The sequence below is a fragment of the Babylonia areolata genome, chromosome 5 (assembly GCF_041734735.1).
Source record: "Babylonia areolata isolate BAREFJ2019XMU chromosome 5, ASM4173473v1, whole genome shotgun sequence".
NCBI classification, from domain to species: Eukaryota; Metazoa; Mollusca; class Gastropoda; order Neogastropoda; family Buccinidae; genus Babylonia; species Babylonia areolata.
This window is the reverse complement of record NC_134880.1, coordinates 6,833,604-6,846,223: the sequence shown is the minus strand read 5'-3', so window position 1 is coordinate 6,846,223 and position 12,620 is coordinate 6,833,604. Positions and strand designations below refer to the sequence as shown.

At 43.8% G+C, this 12,620-nt stretch overlaps 1 protein-coding gene across 3 annotated transcripts in view; it reads right to left on the bottom strand.

Annotated features, from left to right (window-relative positions):
* LOC143281896 (transducin-like enhancer protein 4) overlaps positions 1 to 12,384 on the bottom strand; it is a 95,165-nt gene extending 82,781 nt beyond the window's left edge. For all 3 annotated transcript variants that reach the window (XM_076587174.1, XM_076587173.1, XM_076587175.1), the window contains exons 1-3: positions 11,902 to 12,384; positions 10,644 to 10,744; positions 6,113 to 6,176 (exon numbers count right to left, since the gene is read on the bottom strand). In XM_076587174.1, the coding sequence (XP_076443289.1) occupies positions 6,113 to 6,176; positions 10,644 to 10,744; positions 11,902 to 11,922 (186 nt within the window). In that variant the 5' untranslated portion in view covers positions 11,923 to 12,384. The remainder of the gene's footprint in view (positions 1 to 6,112; positions 6,177 to 10,643; positions 10,745 to 11,901) is intronic.
* Positions 12,385 to 12,620: the final 236 nt, after the last annotated feature.

Below are 12,620 nucleotides of genomic sequence, written 5' to 3'. Positions count from 1 at the left end.
TATCATCTATAGAACTGTGCAAAAAGTGCTAATTCTATCATCTATAGAACTGTGCACAAAGTGCTAATTTTATCATCCATAGAACTGTGCAAAAAGTGCTAATTCTATCATCTATAGAACTGTGCAAAAAGTGCTAATTCTATCTATCATCTATAGAACTTTGCACAAAGTGCTCATTCTGTTTAGCACTGACATCTACAGAACTGCACAAAGTGCTCATTCAATTCAATTCTATCATCTATAGTTCTACTGTGCACTAAGCGCTCATTATATCAAATTCTAACCCTCCATTAAAAAAAACAACACCACGAACTTGTTAATGTTATTCTGTATGATATCTAGAAAACAACTAATGTCCTGCAGAGCATTTTGACAAGAATTCTAAACGCTCAGGACAAGAGAGCTCCAACACAAAATACACATACTAAATTTAATAATAAGAATAATAATAATGGATACTTATATAGCACACTATCCAGAAATCTGCTCTAGGTGCTTTACAAAAATGCTTTTGTTAACATAAAACATTATATCTATGTTACATACACACACCAAAATGTGACTACACACACATACACATACACACACACACACACACACACACACACTGCATACATACATTTTAACATACATGTGTATCTAACAGCTACCCTAACACATACGCACACATAGGCAGGCACAAACTTACATAAACACACGCAATTTGACAAAAGTTCAAAGCATCTGCCCACATCTACAATATGTAGATCTACATGCAGCTCTAAAAAAAAGTACTCGTCCACAATGTACTGACACAACGCCTTTGATCTGACAATGGCAAATGGAAAGACCAGAGGGTAATCAGTCAGAGTTAACATTTCACTGTCTGTCAGGAAAAAGGCACACAACTCTGAAGTTCAGCTTCAGTGTGTAGATTCCAAGCAACTCGGTCCTGTCAAAGGCTGCTTGCTAAAATGACAAATCCTGTGTGAAGACCTCACTTCCCTAACAAAAGCACTGAAACAGACAACCTTCACTTTCCCTGTGTTCAGAAGTGCTGGGGGAAGAAATGACAACTCTCTCCGTGTGCTTGTTAATGACTGCTTTCCCTTCTTGTCAATTACCTGTGGTGACTCAGCATTCCTAATTACACCTGTGTCATTTGAAGTTGATTGTAGGAGAAAAGGGGGAGTCAGTGAGCAATAAACCAGACACAGACTGTTGGACTTAGAAAGATCATAATCCATTCATATATTGTTTAAAAAAAAATTTGTTTTAAAGTTCCGTGCTTAGCAAAAGTTCCTGTTTGAACAAAAAAAATGATAATAATGACTGCTCTTGTTGTTGTGTCAGAATATCAGATCAAAGTGCCAAGTTTAGAGAATACAAAAAATATAAACATAACAGTAAATGCAGTTTGCATATAATCAGGCATCATTGTTTATTTTTTTGTGCCCATCCCAGAGGTGCAATATTGTTTTAAACAAGATGACTGGAAAGAACTGAATTTTTCCTATTTTTATGCCTAATTTGGTGTCAACTGACAAAGTATTTGTAGAGAAAATATCAATGTTAAAGTTTACCATGGACACACACACACACACACACACAGACAACCAAACACCGGGTTAAAACATAGACTCACTTTGTTTACACAAGTGAGTCAAAAAGCATGCTTGAGTGCATGGGACAAAGGACGACGGGAAGAGACAAAGAGACAGAGAGACAGAGAGTGAGAGAGAAAGAAGGAAAGAAATGGATGTGAGAGCAGTTCACTGGAAACAAAATGCAGATCAGCTGATCCACACAGAAACATCTATGCCAATATAAACTGTGCATATAGGCAAAAGTATACATGTATCAAATATTGTATGTGTCTCAAGCACTTTGGAACAGTACTTGACGTACAGTATACTAGATGCACATACCATTACACTTTTACAGTTATGTACATCACTACATGTTACATTTAACGTACAGACAGTACATGAAGATGTACATAATATTAAACTACATGTATTTTAACTATTTATGTCACATTTAAGTTTAACATATATTTATAAAAGTATACAACATTTAACATACACTGATACAGACAGAATATCAGCTGTGTAAATAGTGTATGTTAGACATGTTACATTTAACATGCAATGTATCATAAATGTACAGTATGTATACCAAAAGTATACATGTATTGTATTGTATGTTACAGTCAACATGCGGAATAACTGATAAATAGAAAAACATGGGCTGGACTTTGTGGAAACCTGACTTTTTTACAAAGTTCACTGTCACTAAGTCATGTGAGAGAGCTACAACAGAACGAGACAGAGAGAAAGTGTGTGTGTGTTTGTGCATGAGTGCATGCATGCGTGCATGCGTGTGTACACGTGCACGTGTGTGTGGGAGTGTGTGTGTGTGTGTACACGTGTGCATACACATGTGTGTGTGTGCATATGTGTGTGCTTGTGCAAGAATGCACGTGCTTTTTGTTGTTGTTTTGTGTGTGTGTGTGTGTGTGTGTGTGTGTGTGTGTACACTCACTGCCTGTGTGTATACATGTGTGCACATATATAATGTGTGTGTATGTATTTGTACATTGGTGCATGTGTGTGTGTGCATGTGTGTGTTTGTGTGCATACGTGCAAATAATGAAACATTCATGAATGTACCTTATTTCATGCGCTTGTCAGTGCATGTGAGGTGGCACTCAATGAACAAACTTTACAAGGAGGCTATCAATGGGGACGTGGAGTCTGTGATCAATGTTTCACTGGGGAACAGAGGGACAGGAAGACATTGCTGGACTGACTTAGTTAAAGTAAAAACTCTTCACTAAAAGCAAGGGTGTTTTTGTTTTGTTTTTTGTTTTTTTGGAGGAGGGGGTAGGGGTCATCTTTTGTTGTTGTTGTTGTTGTTGTTGTTGTTTTCACAGTTTCTTTTTTTTTTTTTTTTCTTTTTTTTGGTCATCATGATTGTTTTTAATTGTTTGTTGTTGTTGTTGTTTCATTAAAAAACCAAACATATGCAATAAAAACAAAAAAGTAATCACCTATCAAGTGTCCCAATCTCCAGTGGCAGAAAATAGATTCTATAGATCTGTCAGTATCAATTGATCTGAAATACTGACAGGACCTCTGAATAGAAAAAAAAAAATCATTATATATATATATATATATATATATATATATATATATATATATATATATATATATATATATATATCTGAAGCAAGGATGGGGAATATGGAGGGAGAGAACAGGGAGGAGGGGGGAGATAGGAGGGGGAGGACAGGGAGGGTGGTGACTGAGGAGGAAGATAGGTCAGGAGAGGGGGGGGGGAAGGGGGGAAGGGAGAGGGGCCTGGGGGGGGGGGGGGGGGGGGCGAGATATGGGAAGGAAGGGGGAAGAAGGTAATGGGTCCCTGCTGCCATCAGTCTGGCTGTGGTCACGTGCCGTGCCGGAAGTGCTGTATCGATCTGCCCACCACCTCCCCTCTCCCTCCCCCCTCACCTGGGGGGTGGGGGGGGGGGGGCACTGTGGAGGATGGCAAGGAAAGAAACGAGAGGGGGGGGGAAGGGGGGATGGTGTGGTGTGGAGAGGTGGAGAAAAGAAACTTTTTAGTCGGTGAGGGGTGCCGTGGACTGTGAAGGGTGAGACGGGGGGGGGGGGGGGGGGGGGGGGGGGGGGGGACAAGAGGCAGACAAGGGCTTGAGGTAAGTACTGTGAAGCCTCTACACTTTCTGTAGGTCTGTCTGTTAGATTACCACAAACTGTACACTTTCTGAAGACCTGTTAGATAACCACACACTGTACACTTTCTATAGGTCTGCCTGTTACATAGCCACACACTGTACACTTTCTGTAGGTCTGCCTGTTTGATAGCCACACACTGTACACTTTCTGTAGGTCTGTTAGATAGCCACACACTGTACATTTTCTTAAGACCTGTTAGATAACCACACATCATGAAAGGGGCGCAACTCTGTTGCTGACCCGAGGTTCAAATTTTGCTCTGTCAGTTTATGTCTGTAAATAAGTTTCCAGGTGGAGTTTTGCCATATGATTGCGGCCAGTGTGTTTGTAAGGATGTATTAATTGATGTGTGCATGGTGATCAGATAAGTGAAGGGTGTCTCAGTAGTTTCTTTGATTTTTGCTGACGGGCATTTTATTTTAAGTGAGCCTAAAGAAAATTTTCTGTTTTTGGTTGAAGCAGATAATAAAGTATTTTGAATTGAATTGAATTGAATACTCTTTCTGAAGATCTTTTAGATAACCACACATTGTACACTTTTTGTGGGTCTGCCTGTTAGATAACCACACACTGTACACTTTCTGTAGACCTGTTAGATAACCACACACTGTACACTTTCTGAAGACCTGTTAGATAACCACACACTGTACACTTTCTGAAGACCTGTTAGATAACCACACACTGTACACTTTCTGTAGGTCTGTCTGTTAGATAACCACACACTGTACACTTTCTGAAGACCTGTTAGATAACCACACACTGTACACTTTCTGAAGACCTGTTAGATAACCACACACTGTACACTTTCTGTAGGTCTGTCTGTTAGATAACCACACACTGTACACTTTCTGTAGGTCTGTCTGTTAGATAACCACACACTGTACACTTTCTGTAGGTCTGTCTGTTAGATAACCACACACTGCACACTTTCTGAAGGTCTGTCTGTTAGATAACCACACACTGCACACCTTCTGAAGGTCTGTCTGTTAGATAACCACACACTGCACACTTTCTGAAGGTCTGTTAGATAACCACGCACTGCACACCTTCTGAAGGTCTGTTAGATAACCACACACTGCACACCTTCTGAAGATCTGTTAGATAACCATGGACTCCATTCCACACACTCTCAACGCTAGACAGGTGTCAAGCAGTACTGAAGCAGGCAACATGGACTGACTGTAAACTATGTCAGTAGGTGCATGCTTACTGTAGATCCAGATATATATAATCTTTCTGATAACCAGAGAAAGAGTGAGACAGACAAGACAGACATATTCATGATCCTGTCTAGACAACAACAACAACAACAACAACAAAAAACTATGGTAGAAAATGGCTGATGCGTAGTGCGCAATAGGGAGAGGTGGGGGGGAGGAGAGGGCAGGGGGCTGGGGAGGGGGGGGGAGGGGGGGGGGGCTACAAAAAAAGTAAAGTGTAGCCTACAAGAGAAAAAGAGCAGAGAGTGACGAGGCCAGACAGATCAATGGAACGGCTGGCAGCACCAGGACAGAAGACCTGGAGAGACAGTCACACTGCATCATGCACTGTGTGTCATCTGTGGAGATGGGGGGTGGAAGAGGAAGGGGTAGGGGGGCAGCTGGGGGTAGGGAGGGGGTGGGGGTGGGGGGTCAAGACAGTTGGCAAGAATGGAAATGGGCAGACAGGACAGAGAGACTTCTTCCTCTAGGAGTGGTTCAACAGCTGTCCACAGACTGGCTAACTGGGTGGAATGGGGAGTCCCCACTCTGGAAGGCATGCCAGTCACTCTCCCCAAACTGATGACCAGGTCAATGACTGTATTATGCTGAATCTCACTCTCTGGCCGATGGCTGCACAATTATGCATGCCCCACTGATAGCGCTGCTCCGGTGTGGTTACAGAAATAATACTCTTACATGAGAGAGACAGCCCTTCTAAGGAGGGAGAGACTGAGTGCATGCCCGTGATTTCTACATCAGCCTTACCAATGACATTATGTTTTGTGTGATTTATGTTGATATTGATAGCCTTGCCATTACATGTCTATATGTGATATATATACCACAACATAATGTGTGTGTGATTTGTATCAGCCCTGAGTACCGTAACATATCTTTGATTTTTACATCACTCTTAGTCTTACCTTTAAGCGTGTTGGGTTACACTGCTGGTAAGGCGTCTGCTTGTCAGATGTGGTGTAGCGTATATGGATTTGTCCAAACGCAGTGACGCCTCCTTGAGCTACTGATACTGATACTGATACTCTTAGTCTTACCATGAAAAAATGTCTGTTGTGTGATTTCTAAATCAGCCTTATCATGACATAATGTCTGTGTGATGACATAATGTATGTGTGAATGTGATACTCAGCCTTACCATCACATAATTAGCCTTACCATGACATAATGTCTCTGGGTGTCTGTCTTTTCCTGGGCCAGCTTCTCACACTCCATCTTCAAACTGCAAGAGAACAGGAAACATATATTGTATAGCATGCATACATGTACCAGTTTGAAATACAGCACATAAATTTACTGGCTTTTCCAAGTTCTCATCATGTACCGACACACTCATGCCACAATCATTCTTGCTTATAATCATCAAAGGTACCAGTCTACAAATGATATTATAGTTAAATTATACATTTATTTTTCAAAACTAAACATTTACTATTTATGTCAGATCACCGTAATAAAGTCAAAATCAGCGAGCTGTATGGATGTTTCAGTAAACTTGTACCAGTGCTAAAGTACTGATAAACATGTCATTTTATAGTGCAATCACAGTAAGTAATAACTATTTTTTGGAAATTGTAATGACACTTAACTGTCACTAGTGTAGTGTAGTGTAGTGTAGTGTAGTGTAGTGTAGTGTAGTGTTGCACTGTAGCAGGTAACAGAGTGCACTGCTAATTGTGGTGTTACATTGCATTACACTTACTGTGGTGTTACATAACACTGTGGTGTTACATAACACTGATGGTGGTGTAAAACTGACTGTGGTGTTACATAACACTGACGTTGGTGTTACATAACACTGATGGGGTGTTACATAACACTGACAGTGGTGTTACATACCACTGATGGTGGTGTTACATAACACTGATGGTGGTGGTGTCAGTTACATAGCACAAAATCTTTTTTCTTTTCTTTTTTTTTTTCCTGCCCCATCATCTGCACCGTTTCAGTGGCATTACTCCCACGCCGCTCATTTAGATTCCCCCATACACGGCCACACCCGGGTTCGTCCGTCACAGTTCCAGCGTCGGCAGTCCACAGGGAACCATTGAAGTTAGGTCGCCAGGAGGTCACACACCAGAGGAGACCCTGCACTGCTGCTGAGTCACTTCGGTGGTGTTCAGTGGTGCCTGTTCTGATTCAACGTACTTAGGACACCACCTGCTAAGCCCCCTACTAACACAAAATCTACCTGTCAGAAAACAAACTGACTGGATGAGTGGACCACCAGCAGTCAGTGTAATCGACCACCAGAGACAGGTAAATGTCTGACACCTCTTCCTGTCCACCCCTCTCAGAGACCTCTGATCGTGTGTGCAATAGTCGAATGGTTTAAGTGTTGGACTTTCAATCTGAGGGTCCCGCGTTCGAATCTTAGTAATGGCACCTGGTGGGTAAAGGCTGGAGATTTTTCCGATTTCCCAGGTCAGCATATTTGCAGACCTGCAAGAGCTTGAACCCCCTTCGTGTGTATATGCAGACAGATCAAATATGCACGTAAAAGATCCTGTAATCCACGCCAGCATTTGGTGGGTTATGGAAACAAGAACATACTCAGCATGCACACCCCCGAAAGCGGAGTATGGCTGCCTGCAAGGTGGGGTAAATGAATTTTTTTTTTTTTTAAAAAGGTCATACACGTAAAATGTTACATGTCTGTCTGAGTGTGTATACATGTGTACGTGCCCGAAATCTGACTGAATGACACAGGAAACAAATGATGAGCACCCAGTGGCAGCCGTCAGTCAGCTCTACCCAGGTAGGCAGCCTGTTGTGTGAATGACCCCGTGTTTGTTAAGCGCTTAGAGCTTGGTCTCTGCGAGGACAGGTGGCTATAAGTATCCATATCAATCAATCAATCAATCTCACCAAAGACCATATATATATATATATATATATATATATATATATAATATCCTAATATCCGGTGTCAAAACACTCGTTCTGTTCACCACCCTCCCCCCCCCCCTGCCCCCCCTTCCCCCCCCACAGACTTCAGGTGTAACAGCGGGGAAGGTAGGTAAGGGGCAAGGTGATGGGGGTGAAGGGTGTGGAGGGAGGGAGGGGGTTAGGGAGGTCCATTCTTCACACAGCTCCTCAGTGATTCAGTCACAGGGAAGCACTAAGCCCGGCCTGTTGTGACTGTTGGGCGACCTCCCACACCAGCCAGCCATGTCCAACAACTGCTGGCCTGTCTCCTTCTTCCACCTCCCTTCCCCCTTCCCTACCTCCTTCATTGTGTGTGTGTGTGTGTGTGTTTGTACATGTGTGTGTGTGTGTGTGTGAGTGTGTGTACATGTGTGTGTGTGTGTGTGTGTGTGTGTGTGTGTGTACATGTGTGTGTGTACATGTGTGTGTGTGTGTGTGTGTGTGTACATGTGTGTGTGTGTGTGAACATAATTATATACATACATATATATATATGAATGTATATATGCATGGGTGTGTGTGTGGGTGTCTGTGCGTGTGTGTGTGTGGGGGTGTCACTCTGTGTGTGTGTTTGTGTGTGTGTGAGTCACTGAGTGTGTATCAAAATAAACTGTAAAGAAATAACAGATTTATTGAATTATTCTCAGTCTACCATAATTACAATCCAAGTGAACCTGACTACACATGTGTACATGTAGAAGTTTACACACTATACAAAGCCACTGAACTGAAAGTCTGACCTGCTCTGTTGCTGAGCACTCAGTTCCAAGTGCTGCTGGTGATTATCCAGATTATGATAACAGTACTGCTTAGCTGGTACTTTGTACTGAGTGGTGTAAGTACTTAGTAGTAGTACTTGGTAACAACTGTGGCTGCAGCAACAGCAGTTGCATCACAGTATCTGTAGTGCTTAATTACAGCAGCAGTAATAACAGCAGCAGTGCAGTACTTGTATAGTAACTTCAGACATGAATACATAACATTACTGCTACTGTGCTAGTCACTGTTCTGCTCTACAAGCAATTACCCCTCACTCTCCCTCCATCCCCCACCCCTCCAAAATCCCCCCTCCCCATCAGCCCCCCACTCCCTCCGAAGTCCCCCCTCCCCCTCAGCCCACCCCCTAGTATTGCTCAGTACTGGTTTGCTATGAGGCAAGCTGGCACACAACATGAAAGGAAGAGAAGGGTGGTGGAGGGGTGGAGGTGGAGGAATGCCACAGGGGAGGGGGGAGAAAGAGAGGGAAGGAGAGCCGTCAGAGGGGGTGGATTGTTAACAGGGAATCCTGTGTCACTGCTGTGCTCAGACATGTCTGCAAGGACTTTCACTCACTGCTGTGGGCTGGGGGGCGGGGGGGGGGGGGGGGGGGGGGGGGGGGGGGGGGGGGCGAGGGGGGGAGACTCCATGCATTCTGAACCATGCATGAAGCGAACTGCACGCACACACACACACACACATACACACACACACACACACACACACACACACACACACAAACAAACAAACAAACACCACACATTTCACATATTTAGACACATGCTTTGGTGCACTCACACATGTATGCATGAATGCAAACACACACACATGATTATATCCCCCCTACCCCCTCCCCACACACAGCATACCCCACAGCACACACACACAACAACTCGCACTATTTGTCAGGACGGGGAGTGATCTTATCACTGTATCACAGGAAAAAATTAAGAGAACCTTTTAAAATGATACCATTTGTGATTCTGTGAGTAAAACACCTCCATCTGTAAATTCAATTTTCTGCATTCCATGGATTGATAAAACTTTCCTCCTCCCCACCCCCCCCCCCCCCCCCCCCCCCCCCCCCACCTGCCCCCCCTCCCAACCCTTCCCCCCAGCCCCCTCTTCCCTCCCTACCCCCTGGCTGTACATGTTATATGCTTCCACTGTGACTCACTACTCACTCAGATGAACAAACTGTTTATGAAGACAGCATCCATGTAAGGATACTATATGGTACAGCCTCTGAGGTTGAAAGGAGAAACTGAAAGTCTTCCCTGCTCTTTTCCTCCATACCCCTTCCTCCTTCACTCTAGCATGCACATCATCATCATGCTCAACAGAGTGCAACATCTTCGATGCAGCTATGCTCAAGTCCTAGTATATATATAAACTGGACACAAAAATGTAGGAACCTCACTCCTCAGTCATACTTTTATTGGGCAGTGTTCAAGAATAACTTAATCATCAACTGCAAACCGTGTGAGATCTTCAGGAGTACTTAGCTGCGTATTGATCATCATGTAAAACAAAATCAGTATCTTCTTCTTCTTCTGCGTTCACTCGTATGCACACGAGTGGGCTTTTACGTGTATGACCGTTTTTACCCCACCATGTAGGCAGCCATACTCCGTTTTCGGGGGTGTGCATGCTGGGTATATTCTTCTTTCCATAACCCACCGAACGCTGACATGGATCACAGGATCTTTAACGTGCGTATTTGATCTTCTGCTTGCATATACACACGAAGGGGGTTCAGGCACTAGCAGGTCTGCACATATGTTGACCTGGGAGATCGTAAAAATCTCCACCCTTTACCCACCAGGCGCCGTCACCGTGATTCGAACCCGGGACCCTCAGATTGACAGTCCAATAATTTAACCACTCGGCTATTCCGCCCGTCAAAATCAGTATCAAATACTGGTGGTGTCCTGGCAGTCCATAGTCTGTGGCTACTAGCAGTGACAAGGGCGAGTCACCCTGTGGCAGCCTCCACAGGACTCACCTGTGGTACTGGGCCTGAAGAAAGCTGAACTCCTCCTTTATCCGATCACACGACTCCGCCACAGTGAATTTGAACGGCTGCCCCGGCTGTGGTGGGGGGCCCTGCAAGTGTCAACATCAATCAAGTAAAAATGAATGAATCAATCAATAAATGAATGAATATTATATTTATGTCTTTATTACCAAGTGTGTTTATTACCTAGTGTACCGGGGTCACAAGGAATACCGGGGGAGATAGCAGATAAAAAGGTACAAACATAAATCGAAAATCATACACAAACACAGATACAGTAGATATTAGGATACATACATGTGCATATGAATACAAAAACATGTGCACACTCACACATGCATGCATGCACGCACACACACACACACACACACACACACACGTCCACACACACACACACACACGCGCGCGCGTTTGAACAGAAACCACATATTACATATGGATGGGGCTGATGACTAGATTTTCAGGTGGATGGTTGTTGATTGCACAATTCTGTTTAATCATACTGGGTTTGTTCAAGAGACTGAATTGACTGCTTTGGAGAAAAAGCTATTGGCGAAGCCATTGGTTTATAAATGAAAAATTATAAACAAAATGACAAATACTTCAGCCTCCATTCACCCCCTTCACCCTCACCAATACTGCTCCCCCCCCCCTCCCACCACCACCCTCTCTCTCTCACTTTTCTTGGAAACTGAGCACACACTGCACTTCTTGAACTGTTGAAGACAATGGGAGGAAGTGGAGAGGAGAGAGGGTTAGTGGCGTTGGGGGGTTAATATTGGCAGTAAGGGGTGTGGGACCAATAAGGATATCACTACGGTCATAGTCTTTATATATAAAATAATAATAACAACAATAATTAAACGTAGTCTGAGGCGGCAATCTGCTGCTGCTGAAGATGAGGCAAAAATACGGGAGATGTCAGGACAATGAGCGCACGTTCAACTGGTAAATAACGTCTGGTCAGTGGAACTGAGTGGACACGTGCATGGGCTTCTGTTTGTGGCATCACTTCGTCAGTGCCACATTTCAAAGCACACTGCTACAACAATCGGACGTCTGTACACACACACACACACACACACACACACACACACACTACACTACACTACACTACACACACACACACACACACACACACACACACACACACACACACACCAAGACTGAATTTGGTGAAAGAGATTGCGGAATGGCGGGCTTCTGTGTTCAGTTTCCACGCGTTTCGCTCGATTCTCGTACTTACCGGGTGCCGATTGGGATACATCCTGACAGTTTGACCAAATTCCACCAGTCACGTGAATCCTCTACTGGTTTGTAATCCTTGTGAATCCAAGCTCAGAAGACACGCACTCACATATATCCATTAAGAATCCACAGCCATTAACAATCCACATCTGAATCCAGCACCGCAAAGCCACACCAAGGCGCAGCAGCCATCATGGAAGCTGTGAGGTCAAGTTGGTGTGTGTGTGTGTGCGTGTGTGTGTGTGGTGTGTGCCAGAGAGAGTGAGCGCGGCTCGCTTGAAACCAAGGCAGTTCCTATCGTCGTCAACGATCCCTTGCTGAAGTCTAGGCTCCAGAAGAAACGACGAACTGAAATCTTTTTGCCTCACTGGGAAAAGCAGTAAGACAGACCGATCAACCTTGGTTCAGAAGGGAAAAAAAATTAAGAAAACAAAGCAACATTCGAACCACACTCTTTCACACAACACAGCCCGTCGTAGCAGCTGAAGGTAACAATGGGAAAGAGCAAACAAGTTCGTCATCCTAAACCGCTCTTTCATTGGCTGTATCGCCGAGAACGTGCCAATGTGTTTGCAGGTGATCTCATTTGTTATGCACAAAAACTCGTCCAATCAGCATTGATTTTACATTAAAGTGTCAAAAACTCCGCCCATCTCTGTTAAATATGCACAATCAGTGACTACATTACCTGTCAGTCAAAGCCACGTGGAGTGCACT